General features: G+C 38.9%; 2 protein-coding genes across 2 annotated transcripts in view; one reads left to right on the top strand and one right to left on the bottom strand.

Annotated features, from left to right (window-relative positions):
* NIBAN1 (niban apoptosis regulator 1) overlaps positions 1-2,834 on the bottom strand; it is a 73,372-nt gene extending 70,538 nt beyond the window's left edge. The window contains exon 1 of the mRNA XM_032226586.1: positions 1,601-2,834. The gene's annotated coding sequence lies outside the window, so the exon portion shown is untranslated. The remainder of the gene's footprint in view (positions 1-1,600) is intronic.
* Positions 1,349-17,994, top strand: RNF2 (ring finger protein 2). The gene is made up of 7 exons (XM_032226590.1): positions 1,349-1,557; positions 10,247-10,335; positions 10,567-10,727; positions 12,072-12,287; positions 13,668-13,940; positions 14,564-14,735; positions 16,147-17,994. Exons 2-7 carry the CDS (start codon positions 10,249-10,251, stop codon positions 16,246-16,248), a joined length of 1,011 nt encoding a protein of 336 aa, XP_032082481.1. The 5' UTR covers positions 1,349-1,557; positions 10,247-10,248; the 3' UTR covers positions 16,249-17,994.
* The last annotated feature ends 481 nt before the right edge of the window (positions 17,995-18,475 follow it).

Below are 18,475 nucleotides of genomic sequence, written 5' to 3'. Positions count from 1 at the left end.
GATTTAGGAATGGGAGGATCCAGAGTGAGAAGTTATAACAAGTGGTAGATAGTAGAAACAGACTGACTTAAAGACACCAAATGTAATATATATATAATATATCTATATATGTACAGCAGAGAGACAGGGAGAAGAAGGGGGGGTGTGAAGCAGTGAAATTTAAAGGATTTAGGAATGGGAGGATCCAGAGTGAGAAGTTATAACAAGTGGTAGATAGTAGAAACAGACTGACTTAAAGACACCAAATGTAATATATATATAATATATCTATATATGTACAGCAGAGAGACAGGGAGAAGAAGGGGGGGTGTGAAGCAGTGAAATTTAAAGGATTTAGGAATGGGAGGATCCAGAGTGAGAAGTTATAACAAGTGGTAGATAGTAGAAACAGACTGACTTAAAGACACCAAATGTAATATATATATAATATATCTATATATGTACAGCAGAGAGACAGGGAGAAGAAGGGGGGGTGTGAAGCAGTGAAATTTAAAGGATTTAGGAATGGGAGGATCCAGAGTGAGAAGTTATAACAAGTGGTAGATAGTAGAAACAGACTGACTTAAAGACACCAAATGTAATATATATATAATATATATATATATGTACAGCAGAGAGACAGGGAGAAGAAGGGGGGGTGTGAAGCAGTGAAATTTAAAGGATTTAGGAATGGGAGGATCCAGAGTGAGAAGTTATAACAAGTGGTAGATAGTAGAAACAGACTGACTTAAAGACACCAAATGTAATATATATATAATATATCTATATATGTACAGCAGAGAGACAGGGAGAAGAAGGGGGGGTGTGAAGCAGTGAAATTTAAAGGATTTAGGAATGGGAGGATCCAGAGTGAGAAGTTATAACAAGTGGTAGATAGTAGAAACAGACTGACTTAAAGACACCAAATGTAATATATATATAATATATATATATATGTACAGCAGAGAGACAGGGAGAAGAAGGGGGGGTGTGAAGCAGTGAAATTTAAAGGATTTAGGAATGGGAGGATCCAGAGTGAGAAGTTATAACAAGTGGTAGATAGTAGAAACAGTCTGACTTAAAGACACCAAATGTAATATATATATAATATATCTATATATGTACAGCAGAGAGACAGGGAGAAGAAGGGGGGGTGTGAAGCAGTGAAATGTAAAGGGAACATCAGCTACGGGGAGGATCCAGCCCAGCCGAGAGAGGGGCGTGAACAAAGGGGGCGGAGACTCCGCGTAAAACAGTCCCCGCCCACTCCGCCTCCTGACGCGTCGCCTCCTTCTCCCTCCCACCCTCCCCACCCACCCCCCCGCTTCTTTTTCCCGGCGTCCTTTGCGCCGGGGCCTCCGCTGTTTTGCTGCCGCCATATTGGGCCGCTTCGCGAGGGAAAAGGGGGGCGGGGGAGGGGCGGGCTGAGGCGAGCGGCGGTTCGAGGCGCCTCAGCCCTGGCTGCCGGTGGGGGAGTTGGCGGCGGCGCCGGCGGCAGCCAAGACGGGCAGCAGCAGGAGAGCCAGGCGCGCGGGAGGGAGCGGGCCGGCCTCCGGGACCTCGCCAGCAACGGGGCCGGTGAGTGGAAAAAAACAAACGGGGGACGGGGCGGCTGGTTTACCTCAGCTGAGGCGGCTACAAAAGCCTCCCCTCTCGCGGCAGAAAATCTCGTTATTGGGGCCGCTCAACGGGACGCGCCTCCTCTTCCTACCGTCCCCCCCCTTTCCAGGCTTAGAAAGACGGTCGTTTCTCTGGAAAGGGGGCCGCTCAAGATGTCAGCCGTGGTGGGGTAACCCGTCTCGGCTTCTCCCGCCTACCTAACGCGTAGCCTGAGGCGGTCGGAATCGCTCCGGCCCCCCCCCCCCCCCGTGATGGCCGGGCTTCGTGGTACAAATGGCGATTGCTTTTCCCCCCCGCGGGACTCTTCTATGCCTGTGTGCCCTTTCGCCCCGGCTGCTTTTTTCCTTTGCCGAAGCTTCGGGTCTCGAACCTTTGACGGGAAAAGGTTTGTGCGGGCGGCCCAGGGTCTCTCTCCTCGTCTATAGAAGAAGCGCAAGTGGGGTAGTTGTTGCCCCCCCCCCCCCCGGGAAGCCAAGGATATTTTGCAGTCGGTGGGAAGTGAAAGTTAAGTCAGAGATGCTTTATTTTCATATTTTTTTTGTCCCCTGTGGGACTCTGGCAGGCGTTAAAAATGAAATTCTGCTGCCTGATCTCAAAAGTGTACGCATACATAACGCACATATAGATACGCTATAACACATAGATACGCTATAATGCACATATAGATGCACTATAACGCACATATAGATATGCCATAACATATAGATTTGCTATAACACAGATATGCTATAACACATAGATACGCTATAATGCACATATAGATACGCTATAACGCACATATACTCTATAACGCACTTATAGATATGCTATAACACACAGATATGCTATAACACACAGATACGCTATAATGCACTTACAGATATGGTATAACACACATAGATATGCTATAACATAGATATGCTATAACACACATAGATATGCTATAACACACAGATACGCTATAATGCACATATAGATACACTATAACGCACATATACTCTATAACGCACTTATAGATATGCTATAACACACAGATATGCTATAACACACAGATACGCTATAATGCACTTACAGATATGCTATAACACACATAGATATGCTATAACATAGATATGCTATAACACACATAGATATGCTATAACACACAGATACGCTATAATGCACATATAGATACACTATAACGCACATATACTCTATAACGCACTTATAGATATGCTATAACACACAGATATGCTATAACACACAGATACGCTACAATGCACTTACAGATATGCTATAACACACATAGATATGCTATAACATAGATATGCTATAACACACATAGATATGCTATAACACACAGATACGCTATAATGCACATATAGATACACTATAACGCACTTACAGATATGCTATAACACACATAGATATGCTATAACATAGATATGCTATAACACACATAGATATGCTATAACATAGATACGCTATAATGCACATATAGATACACTATAACGCACATATAGATATGCTATAACATATAGATTTGCTATAACGCACATAGATATGCTATAACACATAGATACGCTATAATGCACATATAGATACGCTATAACGCACATACAGATACGCTATAACGCACATAGATAGGCTATAACACATATAGATAGGCTATAACAGATTAGCAGAGTTGGAAAGGGACCTTCAACGCCATCTAGTCTAACCCCCCCCCCCCAAAAAAAAAAGCAGGGGACTCTACACCAGGGGTAGTCAACCTTTTTATACCTACCGCCCACTTTTGTATCTGTTGGTAGTAAAATTTTCTAACCGCCGACCGGTTCCACAGTAATGGTGATTTATAAAGTAGGGAAGTCAATTAAATTAAAAAAAGGAAAGTGCTTCAGTATCGGACAAAACCCCTACCGCCCACCATGAAAGCTGGAACGCCCACTAGTGGGCGGTAGGGACCAGGTTGACTACCACTGCTCTAGACCATTTTTGACGGATGGCAGTCCAGTCTGTTCTCGAAAGCTTCCAGTGATGAAGCTCCCACGACCTCTGAGGACAAGCTATTCCTTTGTTTCATGGCTCTCACTGTCAGAAAACTTCTCCTTATTTCTAGGTTGAATCTCTCCTTGATCAGTTTTCCATCCATTATTCCTTACCTGGTCTTCAGGTACTTTGGAAAACAGGTTGCAGCCCCTCAAATATTGGAACACTGTCACACCTGGTCCTTCCCGTCACTAAATTAGCCGTGCCCCGTTCCTGCAACCGTTCATTGCATGTTTTAGCCTCCAGTCCACTAATCATCTTGGTTGCTCTTCTCTGCAGTCTTTCTAGAGTGCATAATAAACATGCATATGTATATACCTACACACTAACATATAAATATTAAGTTAAGGTAGACTTGTCTTTTAATGAGCGATAGGTGTAACAATATGCAGTAGCTTAGTCCCTTTGAAAGAGCTTTGGTTGCTAGAGGTTGCTTTAAGAGCAGCCCTCAACTGACGACCGCAATTCCGCACGACATTTCTGTTGCTAAGTGAAATATTTGTTAAGTGAGTTTTGTTCCCATTTTACAACTTTTCTTGCTGTCATTGTTAAGTGAATCATTGCAGTTGAAAATTAGTAACATGGTTGTTAAGTGAAACTGATTTCCCCATTGACTTTGCTTCTCAGAAGGTTGCAAAAGGTGATCACATGACTCCTGGACACATCTACTATCATAATTATGAGTCAGTTGCTGAGCATCTGAATTTTGATCATGTGACCATGGGGATGCTGTAATGGTTATAAGTGTGAAAAACAGTCATAAGTCACTTTTTTCAGTGACGTAACTTTGAACGGTCACTAAATGAAGGTGAGGACTACCTGTATTTTTAAAGATGGACTTTAAAGATGGACTCTTGTGGATTTTGAACTCTCTGAGCTTCCAAAAATTGTCAGGATTGACCAGAGATGTTGCTAGGGTGATAGCTGGGATGAAAATGGGAGCTCACCCAGTCACGTGGCGCTAGGGTCTTGAACCCGGGTTTCTGGCTTTCCAGCTGACAAATTTAGTGTTTTAACTGCTACACAACCATGCCATTCCAGCAATATTCCAACATTTAAAATTGTAAAATTCAAAGTGTAGTTAAATGATGAGATTTAAAGATACTTATGTTTATGATAGTATTAGTTTCACTGAACATTTGTTGGCTTTGTCATAGGTTAATCTATGGTAAAATGATAACATTTAGATAATATTTGATTGATAATTAATCAGTATGCTTTAATGGTTAAAAGCAAAGTTGCAGAAAAACAGATTTCATAAATTTTATTTAGATAGAATTTAATGTGGGTGGAGGTTCATTCTCATAGCGTGTGGATTGGTTTCCAAACATTTCCTTACCAGGCTAAGATAACAAACCTCCACTTGCATCCTTTATCTGAGCTACAGATGTTTGCCACTATTGCAAGAATTTAATGTATTAGTAGTGCAAAAAAATTGCAAGGTTATCTGTGTTCCACAGAGCCTGCATATTACCTATATATGAGTCACAATTTTATGTATACTTGTTTTAGTCAGTGTCTACCGGTAGATAAGGGATATTTGCAGCTGGTAGACTTTTCAGAAAGTTGATAACTCTGTCTAAAATTCAAGGTTAGAGATACAGAAGGTGGCCTTGAGTCTTAATTTGGAATCAAGATATAGAGTGTTCTAAATATTTGTTACACAATTTGATTTGTTTCCAAAGAAAATTATCTGTTGCAAAATTATTTATCCAAAAAAGTGTTCTAAATAAAATAATTCATTTAGCCTATTTTATATTAGGCAAAGAAGCAATCAAAGAAATTAAGTGCTCTAATAGAAGTTGAAGAGCCAGTTTGATGTAGTATTTAAGACAATAGGTTAGAAAGTGGGAAATCATGAGTTTTAGTCCCATCTTGTCCATGAAGCAGCCGGATGACCTTTGGCCAGTCATTTTCTCTCAGCCTTACAAAGAGACAATGGCAAGCCACCTCTGAAAAACCTTTCCAAAAAGCTACAGGTACTTGTCTATGTAGTCTGTGAGAATTGAACATGACTGAATGAAAGAAAGAAAAAATAGTTCAAAATGAAGTTGAAGTGATGAATGATCATTCCATTTGAATGAACTAAGAGAAGTCAAATATTTTTATATTATAAGTGATTTTGATTTAAAATGTTCATTGAAAAGTCTATTATATGCAAAATAATACATGTTTAAAAAGTATAAAATTTTATACATGTAAGTTCTTGTCTATAGAACTATGTATATATGACTTAAGTGCATAAAAAGGAATGTGAATTATTGTATTAATATGTATACATGTACAGTATATATATTAAATATCAAATACACAAAATAAATGCAACCCTGTATATGCCTTTAGAAATGGCAAATAAGTACATACGTACATACACTACTTTGTGGCTTAGTTTCTGGATTAAGTGAAGCATGGAAATGTCTTAAATGGGAAAAAATATAATGTTGATTTCTGGTATGGGGCAAAGTAAATGGTTGTAAAATAGTCCATATAAGTCAGTTATACCCCAGCTTTTAATATTCCTACGCTGATTAGTCAAATAAAATAGTTAAAGTTAAAAATATGTCATGAACTCTCAGGAAAAAAAAATGCAGAAAGAAAGGAATGTGAACAAAATATCATTGCTCTCTTGGTCTTCAACATTGCTTAATACAGCAATTGACATGTCTGAAATGTTTTTTCATACGTTGAGAATCTTTTCCTCTTTAGCTGAGTCTAAAGGCATTTCAAATGAATGTTGGAAATGTAAATGTAACGAAGGAACTTTTTATCATTTATTATGGACATGTGAGAAAACAAAGAAATATTGGAATAGGATTCACATCTTAATACAGAATATTTTAAAATGAATATATTGATTTTTTTTATTTTACTTTTGATACTATACTGTATATGTTGATAGCAGCAAGAATACTTTTTGCACAAAAATTGATTCCCACAATGGACAAATGGCTGCAAAAGTTGATGGAGTTAGCAGGAATAGCTAAATTGACTGCTTTGATTAAAGAAAAGAATGCAATTAATTTTGTTTCCACTTGGAAACTGCTTTTCAACTTTCTGTTTGAGGTGGAAGAAAATGAAACCTTGATTTTGCTGATTAGATAGGTTTGTTGTTATATAAATGGCTAGTACAGTGATGGCAAATCTTTTAGAGACCGAGTGCCCAAATTGCAACCCCAAACCCATTTATTTATCGAAAAGTGCTAACTTAGCAATTTAACCTGAATATTGAGGTTTTACTACCTAAAATAGTGATAAACAAGGCAGAGTTCAGCTAATTGTTCTAAGAAAAGCATGATAAATGGACTTTTATGCCCCTTCATTTTTGATGCTTTTGAAATATTATGTTTAGCAACAATAAAAAAGAAAAATGTTTGTAATACCATTTCTCTTTCCCCCCTCTCTCTTTCCCTCCTCTCTCTCTTTCTGTTTCTCTGTCTCTCTTTCCCTCCCCCTCTTTGTTTCTCTCTCTCTCCCCCCCTCTCTTTCTCTCCCTCCCCCCTGTATCTGCCTCTCTCCCTCCTTCTCTCTTTCTCTCCCTCCCTGTCTCTTTCTCTTCCCTCTCTCTGTTTCTCTTTCCCTCCCCCTCTCTCCGCCCCTGTTTCCTCTTTCCCTTCCTTTTTCTCTTTCTCCCTCTCTCCCAGGAAGGAACCCCTGAACTGGTGCTGGGTGGTGGGAATCTAACATCTGTAGACCAATAAGATCAGGAGCAGCCCGCCAAAGTTCAGCTGGCTGGCAGGAGGCAATGCATCCCAACACAGGCATCTCTGCAGGAAAAGCCACTGATTTTTTTTTTTTTTTTTTGCCGAGCGGACACAGGGTCGCATTGTGGCTCCGTGTCACAATGGGCTTCAGGAGGAGGGGACCCCGCCTCCCCCATTGTGAAGCGCGCACGTGAAAAAGTTCACGCAATCAATTCCAACTTCACGAGATCTTTTTCTTTCGCGAGAAGTTGGAATTGATTGAGTGAAATTTTTTTTAGCCCCACAAACTTTTGTTTCCTTGCAAACGACGGCGAGAAACGCAATAGAGAAACGTGATAAAGCTAGGCTGAGGTGTCAGCGCACGCGCCCACAGAGAGGGCTCTGTGTACCATCTCTGGCATGCGTGCCATAGGTTCTCCACCATGGGGCTAGTATATACTATCATATAATGAAGTTGAGTTTTAGCCATGTCTGCTAACTTCATCAACTTTGATGCCATCCATTCTGGAAATCAAAGTATCCTTTCAAGGATAGACAATCATTTTTGACCTCCAGCATTTTATGTAGCTATCTTACCTCAGGACTACAAAATCTATGGTGATATTATGATATCAATGAAGAAGGCAGAGTTGGAATTTTTTGTTCTAATTTAGGGCTATAGAGAAATGCACCCATGTTGCTGCTGAAGTATCTGAAATGTGGAAAATCAACGTGATTTTTCTAGTTTTTAGAAAAACAATATAAATCCTAAAATATTGTCCCTTCTACTTCATGAGGTTTATAATAAAAGTCTTGTGACTTACAGTAACATATTTAAAAATAATAGTTTGTGGCAAACAATAAAATAGTCTCCAACCTCAATTCCATTCTTACATGTGGGGGTTTCACTCAAAATTCCCAACAGTAACTATGTTGATGGGGAATTCTGGTAGTTGAAGATGTCACATCTGGAAAGCATCATATTTAAAAGAACCAAAAATATCTGCTTCTAAAAATAAAAGGACAGTGGAAAAATGTGTTAGAGTCATGTATTAATTATACTTATGGAATGGCAGGATTGGCTTGCTTAGGCTTAGTATTGTATTAACCAATCTGTGTATTTCAGTTAATACATTATTTAAGTTTGTGGTAACCATGAAATGGAAAATATGTTTTGTCCAAACTTAAAACAAAACATTCATTCTGAAAGTTCCATCAGGTTGGTGCAATAGAACAAAACTGAAGCTGGCTTGGATGTTTTATCAAAATAAAACTCAAAAACAATCCCAAGAGTTTCAACCATAAGACCTCAGTGGGACCTCAGAACAAGCCTCTTGGCATGAAGAAATCAAGAAGGCCATGTGGTGACAACAAAGAGAAGATATTATATATCTTGCCATCTAGAATGGTGGTCCCCAACCTTTTTGGCACCAGGGACCAGTTTCGTGAAAGACAGTTTTCCCTGGATCAGGGATGGAGGTAGTTTTGTGTGCTACTGAAATCCCGCCTGTGCGCAGATGACGCTTTGCTTGCTTGTAAGGCCTGGTTCCAAACAGGCCAGGGACCGGGACCAGTCTGGGGTGGGGACCCCTGATCTAGAAGGCACCCAGATTATTGCATCCCAGCTATGGAAGTCTTAGTCCTAGTCTTCCTTGAAATTGGAATACAACAATAGTTTGTCCTGTTGTACAAGTATATTTAATAGAAAGGAATGTGAAGGGAATTGGGCAGGGAAGAGTGGGGAGGAGCCGGGGAGTCCTGGCTGCCTCTTGGGGACGGGGGCTCTCCATCCTTCCTGTTCTCCGGGGCCATCGTGGGTGGGGCAGCAGGTAGGAAGCTCATTTCGTGTGCGGCAGAGCTGGAGAAGGAGGTTTGGATGGCAGGGGCCAAGCCCCATGGTGGCGGCACCAGCAGCAGGTGACATAGTCACAGGGAAAGGCATGCAATTTGGCCTGCTAGGTGTCCGCGCAGCTGTCCCAGCTGTGGCGGTTGCAGGTAAAAACAGGACAGGCAGAGGTGCAGGGCAAGGCATGCAATTCAGGTGGCCGCCTGCCCCAACCCAGCCGTGGCGGCTGTGGGCAAGCAAAAACAAATAGTGAGTGGTCAACTGCCCAGTGTGTCCAGCAAGGTGGATCACATGTTTTTGTCCCCACCCCTCCATCTCTGCTGCAGCCTGCTGCTGGGAGAGCCGGGCTGGCAGTTGCGGCTCTTGAACCCCCCCTGCGTGGGCTGCGGAACCCGTGTGCATGCCAGGGTGGTGGCAGCCGGTCCCTTGCCATCTCTGGGCCCATCATGGGCTGGATCCGGCCCACAGGCCTTGTGTTTGGATAGTGTCTGATGGACAGTGTAGAAGTAGACAGGGAGAAATATTTCACACTGTTTGAAAACTTTATGACCTGTAGTCATCCAAGGAAACCAATTGAAACCAATATTCAAAAGAAAATATAGTACTTCACACTGTGTATAATTAACCAAATAATGGAATTGATTACCACAAAACATGGTAATGGCCACTTACTTGAATGCTTTTAAAAGTGATTGGCTAGATTCATGGAAAATAAATGAGTTAAAAACCAGTAAGGTTGAAGACCCATTGTTACCTTTGTGGAGGCAGTTTGATTCCAATTACCAATTTTAGGTGAACAGTGGTGGTATCTGTCTCCTATTTGGGAGCACCCTAGAGGTATTTCATTAATCACTATAAGAATGGATCTTATCCTGCTCTCTAGCAGGACTGTTCTTATGCTTACGTCCAATCTATTCAATCTACATGGCTTATTAAAATTAGGAAAACTGCTTCGTGATTTTGGACTGGTCATTCTCTCTCAGGCCAATTCATCTCACAAGGTTGTTGTGGGAAAAATAAGAAGCAGGAATATTGGGGATGTTTGCCCTCTTGAGTTTTATATGTATATCTAAAAGGTAGGATAAAAAGATGATGAATATTTCTTTTTTTTTAGTCATGTCTCAGGCTGTACAGACAAATGGCACGCAACCATTGAGCAAAACATGGGAACTCAGCTTATATGAACTTCAACGAACACCTCAGGTATTATAGTTACTTTCTTCTCCATCTTTATATAGTGGTATGTAGCTTGTATCAATTGTATTGTATTGAGTGTGAACTTCCACACCACAAATAGTTTGTACCAAAATAAATTAGGTAGAAGGAAAAGTAATATAACTGTATTAATAATAGTAATAAAAATGTAGCATTTGTAAATATTAACTTCAATGGAGCAAGGAAATAACTTCTTGAAAACACTATTTTGATCATTAGGAAGCTATAACAGATGGCCTGGAGATAGTGGTGTCACCCCGAAGTCTCCACAGTGAGCTAATGTGTCCCATTTGTTTGGATATGCTGAAAAATACCATGACTACTAAGGAATGTCTACATCGATTTTGTGCCGATTGCATTATCACAGCCCTTAGAAGTGGGTAAGTTGGTTGACCAACGCCACCCCTCCTCCCCATCATTGTTACAGTACTGAATTATGTCTTGGAATTCTGTTCATAGTGTAAACCGGTGATTCAAAAGGCATTTTGGAGTTGAAACTGCATGGGATAAAGTGATGCATGAATGTTTCAGATATGGATAAGGCTACTGTTTTTTGCCCCATGCTGGAGTATGTGATTTGGGGTGGAAATTTTAAGAGTAATTATAAAAAAAACTAGGTGCTTCTTATTTCAACAAGAAAGGTGAATGAATAGGAAAGGCAAAAAAAGCAGATTTCCACCCACATTTAATGATATTTGGGATTATATACTAATATATCTCTTCATGGTGCTTTACAGCCCTCTCTAAGCAGTTTAAAGAGTCAGCATATTGCCCCCCAAAATCTGGATCCTCATTTTACTGATCTCAGAAGGGTGACTATACTCTGCTTGTTGCTGTCACAGCTCAATCACAAAGGAATTATAAAAGTTCTTTTGCTTTCTTTCTTCTCTGAAATTGTCTCCTGTCACCTATTATGTGTGGCTGGCCACATTTGAGACCCAAAGAAGGTTATAAAGAATTTGCAATCAGAAAGAGATGAGTATTTTTTTGCTATCCTACTTAATCTTGTGAGATGTGGGTCCTTGGTGCTCTCTGATTTGATTATTTCCTTGCAGACATTTCATTACCCAAACTAGTTAACATCGTCATCACTGATGATGTTACCTAGGTTGGGTAATGAAACATTTGCAAGAAAACCAAACTCAGAGAGCACCAAGGATCCTTCATTTCAACACTGAGCCCCAAATATTTACCTTTAATTGGCTTAAAAGAGATTTGCTGGGGCAATAACTGATCCAAGGCCATCCGGAGCATCTTATATCCAAGCAGAGCCTTCATATCAAGATTTGTATCCAGCATAATACACTGACTCCAAGTAATAATTTACTTTTTTCAATTTTTGAAAAAGTGGATAAAGAATATGAGGTTCCTTGCACTGTTAAAAGTTGTGATCAAATAATACACAGGACTAAGAGCAATGAGGGTCAGTGAGGATTGATCAAATCATTCTATTGAAGTCTGTACTGCCTCCTGCTCTTTAATTGCTATGTCTTTGTCAATTATGTACAAACCTTATAATGTCATTATGGAGTATAACAAATTTGTTAACCTTTAAGAATTCAGATTCTCAGATGTGAAAAATTAACAAATAACTGTTGTCCGTCCGAATAATAGTTAAGTATTTCAAAAGAAATTGCAAAGATGTGCTAACTATCCAGTAATTATACAATTTTTTTGAATTAGATAACAACATATTTTCGTAATTCTTTTTTTTTTATTCTCAGAAACAAAGAATGCCCTACATGTCGTAAAAAGCTTGTTTCCAAAAGATCTTTGAGACCAGATCCAAATTTTGATGCCCTCATCAGTAAAATTTACCCAAGTCGTGATGAATATGAGGCTCACCAGGAGAGAGTTTTAGCAAGGATCAGCAAGCACAATAATCAGCAAGCTTTGAGCCACAGCATTGAGGAAGGCCTGAAAATCCAAGCCTTGAACAGGTAAAAAATTACAGTGAAAAGATAGATACACAGAATTCTCTAGTTGGGTGATTGTCCGCATGCTTATTTGCATGAAGATCAATCTCCGTCTTCAGACATCATCATAAAAAGAAAGAATAGAAAGAAAATGTTGTGAACCAGAAAGCTATATAATCGCTTCTATTTGAAATACACATTACTGGATTGAATAGAGCTATATTGGATAGTGTCAAATGTATATTTATTTGAAATAATTGAAAAGCTTACATTTTGAAATAAATTCCTGCTTATTTTTCCTTTAATTTGAAAACTGTGGATGATGCAAAATTGACCACAAAAGCAAAATGAATTTCCTCATGGCAGAAGAAGAATGTAATGCATTGGTATTCAGCATTAATACTACCACTGTTTTAAAACTACAGCTAGATATATTTTTTGCCTGCTACTTACATTCAGCATAAGCTCCTTGAAGATAAACTGCTATTTCATGGAACTATTGTATTTTTCCTACCATCTAGGTAGGGCCGTGCTAAATGCACCAGCATATCTAACGTCCCTTTCCTAATGTCCCCGTTTATTTTTATTCATTTCCTGTGTTCTTATTCCTGTTTATTCTTATTCTTGTTACCTTGTACATGAGTGACAAACTAAATAAATAAAAATAAATAAATTTATATCCATAGGAGATCTATTTGATGTTTATTTACATAGCCCTCTCCCAAATTGGAAAAACCATTTCATTCTATCACTATATGCTTTAGAATTAATCTAATCCACATTTTCTCCTGATTGAATTGAAAAATACCCTCCTTTATGGGGAAAATACTGCATTTTTAAAAATAATTTAAGGTAATATGTTTTGAATCTTAGCCAACTAGTCTTTAAGTATAGGATATGCTAAAGACTTATATTTATATCCTTCGAATATGCCCGCACAAATAAAAGGAAAAACAGGGTTGATTGTATATACTACCTTGGCATCAGCTTCCACACTTGTTCTTTTGTACATTATGAGCTGACTTACTACTGCCCCCCCCCCTTGAGTATTTTATAATTTAGAGAATCAGCTTTGATATCATTGTAATTCAGCTGGAAGTTGTTGATTCTTAAAAGAGAGTTTCACAACTTTGCATCCATAAAAGGACACATTGTTATTACATTTCAGAACTGAATTCAAAACAGTAGTGGAACTAGAATGCTGAATATTATATAGAGATGTTGGGCAGTTTTTTAATATTATGTAGCATAGTATCTATCTTATATAGACTAAATGGTGGGTGATGGGTTGTATGTTGTTTTTAATGACAAAATAATCATAGCATGGATTGGACAAAATCTGCTAGTTGACACAAAGACTCTAAAAATGAATAACTTGGATTGTTTCTTGATTGTACTAACTAGGTTACAGAGAGGAAAGAAGCAACAAATAGAGAATGGCAGCGGAGCAGAAGACAATGGCGACAGTTCGCATTGCAGTAATGCTTCAACCCACAGCAATCAGGAGGCTGGACCAAGTAACAAAAGGACCAAAACCTCTGACGATTCTGGGCTTGAACTGGACAATAACAATACAACAGTTGCCATAGACCCAGTGCTGGATGGCGCAAGTGAAATAGAATTAGTTTTCAGACCCCATCCTACGCTTATGGAAAATGATGACAGTGCACAGACGAGGTAAGCAGTAGTTCATTTTATTTGGTTCCACCACAAAATTGTGGAGGACAAAATCGCGCTCGACGAAAGCGCGCATTTGACATCATCACAGCGCGACAAAAACATCGCGCTGTGATTGAAAAATGTAAAAATAAAGCTAAAACCTTACCCTAACCCCCCCAAACCTAACCCTAAACCTAACCCTAAACCTAACCCTTAAGCTAACCCTAAATCTAAGCCTAACCGTTAACGTAACGCTAAACCTAACGCTAACCCTTAACCTAACGCTAAACCTAACGCTAACGCTCTAAACCTAACCCTAACCCTTAACCTAACCCTTACCTTTATGTGAATCGGATTGCTTTAATTTTAATTTTATTTCAATTTTTAATTTTTTCCGTCGCGCTGTGATGACGTCACATGCACGCTTTCGTCGAGCGCAATTTTGTCCTCCGCGGTTTTGACGGGTCACGTTTTTATTTTAGAAGGAATACTGAATATGGTAATAGATGAATCTTGTAAGGTCTATGATTTCATGTAGAATAAACAATCTGTGGGATTGTTTTCCTTGCAAGCGTTTCTATATATGTCAGTCTTCCTTCTTGTGACCTGTAGGCACGTAAACTGTCTCTGCTTTTGTACAGGTATATTAAGACCTCGGGCAACGCTACTGTTGATCACTTGTCCAAGTACCTCGCTGTGAGGCTGGCCTTAGAAGAGCTTCGGAGCAAAGGAGAGTCTAATCAGATGAATCTGGAGACAGCCAGTGAGAAGCAATACACAATTTATATTGCTACAGCTAACGGCCAATTCACCGTGAGTAACCGTTTGAGCAGAAATGCAGTTGGGAAAAGACGTCGTTTCAAAATAAATTTGAATTCTATTCAGAATGTCCTTATGCTAAACATACAGAGGCAGAGCAAATAGGGCATGCTGTCAGGATGTGTGCGATGTTGACAATGTGTCTAAAAGGTATGATCTATATCAGTGTTTCTCAACCTTGGCAACTTGAAGTCCGGACATCTTCAAGTTGCCAAGGTTGAGAAACACTGATCTATATACCCAGGCGTAACCCTCTATGTAGGAAATTTCTGAAAAGATTTTTTTTTTCTGTTTAATTTCACTTATGGTAACATAGCTATTTATGCATGCATTACAATGTGAACTAAGAGGGGGGCGGGAAAGAACATGTGTGCATGTGGCTAAAAAGAGGTGAGGAAAATCTAGTGTTGGTTGTGTTGCTTGGCCTCTGGCTTCTTTTGCAGCCGCAATGGGCTGCAAAGCGGCCTGCGTTTGCTGGAAGCAGAGGCCTGAGTGGCACCCGCGAATCAGCTGTTTTGTGAATGGAGCGGCTCAGCTGATCCGATTAAGGGGCTGAGAAGCCCTGAGGTGACCGGGAAAGAGAAGGGCTGCCCCCTCTTCTGGCTAAACCCACCCCCTTCACTAGGACTTATTTTCGGGGGAGGGCTTATATTTTTGCCCACCCCGAAAATCTGGCATGGCCTTATTTTCAGGACATGTCTTATTTTCGGGGAAACGGTAGCAAGCAACCAGAATTATGTCCCGTGCTATTGCTAACACATTTGATGGGGAAATGTAAATATTTTCTGATTGTAATTGATGTGTTCTTGATGAAGGTTATCAGCATGAAAGTTACTGGACAAAAATGCAGACAGCTAAAAGCTTTTGTCATTACTTAAACCCAAAAATTTAAATGCCGATAGATTTTTTTCAAAATGTTAAATGTTTGAAGATATAAAGATATTCGCTCTTCTGTCACATTCAGTGTTCAAAGATCAGAATTGGTATAATATTTTTTTCAGTTTGCAAAGCTGGAATGGCTTTTGACATTACTGTGCTTGGAACGAAGTAGCTTTATTTACCTTGATGGTAGAGTGCAGAAATTTCAAAATACACATTTGTTTATTAAAGCACTGGGCTCTATTTTGCAACTGGAAGAACATATTTAAAAAGATCTATAGCCTTTTTTTAATGGAAATATACTGTAACACCCTCATTTGCTCTGCAGCTGCTTTTCCTTTGGAACTGAAATATCTGGTTTAAATAGCCTATTCATAGACAGGAGTGAGTTGTTGACCAGTTGTGATTTGTCAGTGTTGGTAATTTTCTAGTTATTGGTGGTTTTTCTTCTTTTATTATTCATTTTCAAATGGCAAGAACCCTTTTCTATTTTTAACTTTGGCCTTATTTCTGACTCCCACTTTAGGTATTAAACGGTTCTTTTTCCTTGGAGTTGGTCAGTGAAAAGTACTGGAAAGTGAATAAGCCGATGGAGCTCTACTACGCACCAACAAAGGAACACAAATAAGCCTTATAAAAAGGGTTGTTTTGAATTGGAACAATAATTGCTTTTATATCTTTGCTTTTAAGTTGGAGTACCATTCTCTGCATCATGGACAACTGCACATGGACTTGGATTCCCCAATGAGTATCTTTAGGCAGTATTTTGTGTGATATTTAACTTATATTTTTCTTTCTGAAGAACTGAATGATCAGAACATTCCATTGTTACTGTCGTATGTGTTCTTTTGATTTGGTGGCTCTTGGTTCATGTGCGTGAAGTTAGTGGCAGCAAAATTTCTTTGGAACATGGAATGTTGGAAGGCTTTGGATGAGCAGACTCCACTAGCATCTTGATGTACATTGACAAAGGAAGAAGAGGTGCGATAATTCTGTTAGTTGCATATGATTAAGAATAGGTCTGCTAATAAATAACTAATTCAGATGCTAAAGAAGAAGCAGGCTGGAAGACAGATTTGCTCACAGCGGTACCTGAATTCTTATGTAATGCCCTGTCATTCTGCTTTGTAAATAAAAAAGCCACCTCATATACAACATTGTCTTCGTTCCCAGTGTCCATGGGAATGCAAGCTACTCCTTTTCCTGTTTTCATCATATTAAAGGTAAATTATTCTTTTCAACTTCACACGATAGCTAAGACAGCACTAACTGTAATACTGTTGCATTACTTAATTGCAGTTTAGAGTGAGATACAACTAGCTCTGGAAAAGACTTTATAGAATGAGCATACATTTCTGAGGCAAGTTCCAAATTTTATTAATCACAGTTCCTGAAGAGCTGATGATGTTACAATCATATTAACATTCCCAGAAAAAAAGGGAAAAATATACTGATTTGTACTGATACTGCTTAAAAATAGAAATCAATGATGCAAATGTTGACAAATTTCTTTGAAGAAACTTTCCCATGTCAACTATACTTGGCACTTGTACAAGTAAATGCAATGTGGATTGTAATGAGCTTTAATTTTGATAGGCTCAAAACTATATTTACATATCGCATCATCCAGATTTCTGTAAGTCAGTTATCTATGACAGTAGAAGACTTATCCTTCTGTATGCCTGATGATGTAAAAAAAAAACCTTTTCACTGAAACGTTGAGGGTTTTGAATATGCTAAGAAATGTTACAGAAAAGTGTGGACTTGTAGGGGATTAGCTTCAATATTTACCAACTTCTCACGGTTGGTCTAAAAATTATGATCTAGTGTAAAAGTCAAAAAATCAATTACCACAGTTCAAAGCTGCAAATATGCCTACTAATTCGAAAGATCTGATGATCATACAAAAGAAAAAGCTTTATGGTACTCCAATGTTAGAGGTTCCTGAATTTTTTTTTTTTACCAGTTTGTGCCATGACAGCTATAAATCCAAGCTGGGTTGGGGGTGGGATGGGGAAGATGTATCATGCTTATTCAGTTTTGTTCAGTATTTTTGGTGTAATGTACAAAGTATATAGCTTGCTAGTGCATGCCCACTAAATATAATCACATTTCTTTTTATGTGAAAAATGGTTTTGTATAAGCAAACATCAGGTGCAAAAAAAAAGCTTGCTTTTATAACCCATCCAAGAAATTGTTTAGCCCTAGATGCAGATCAAATATAGCATTCTGAAAAGATTTTATCTGTCTAGGGGGAAGGTACATTGTTCCCAAGTTGGTGGGAAAGAATGTGAATTTTTAACTTCTGTTATGGTGAATTCGATAAGTATTTATATTTACTTAAATATATAAAGTAGCTGTTTTAATCAATGAATCGCACTGTGACTTTTTAATGGATCAACTATTGGCAGCTTTGAGACGTTGCTTTACTGCCACATTTTCACAAGCAAGCTATTTTGGAAAAAGTGACAGTCCTGTCATTAAATGTTACATCTCATTCCTGAAGTTTAGAGATCATGGATATATATATATATATTTCTCTTTGGGATTTCTTATATATATAAGAAATCCCAAAGAGAAATAAGAGCCTGAATAATGCATCCTTTGTGACTAGCTAAGTTCTGATGTGATTCATATCCATTTACAGTAGTACTATGACTCTGAAGGAGATGAGAATAATTCTGAAGAAGCAACATGTCCATTTAGTGCCCTTCTCAACTCTCCGCCCAGCCCTAATAAATTTCACTGTTTTCTCTACAACAGCTCCCCCCCTTTACTATATGGTAAAACAAGTGCTACAGAAGACTGTTGTCTTTGATTGCCCCTTTTTGAGATTCCCTATCTCTGCAATAGTA

Source organism: Thamnophis elegans, chromosome 11 (genome assembly GCF_009769535.1).
Source record: "Thamnophis elegans isolate rThaEle1 chromosome 11, rThaEle1.pri, whole genome shotgun sequence".
Taxonomy (NCBI): Eukaryota; Metazoa; Chordata; class Lepidosauria; order Squamata; family Colubridae; genus Thamnophis; species Thamnophis elegans.
Note: the sequence above shows the minus strand (reverse complement) of the source record. Positions and strands in the feature narration are given on the sequence as shown.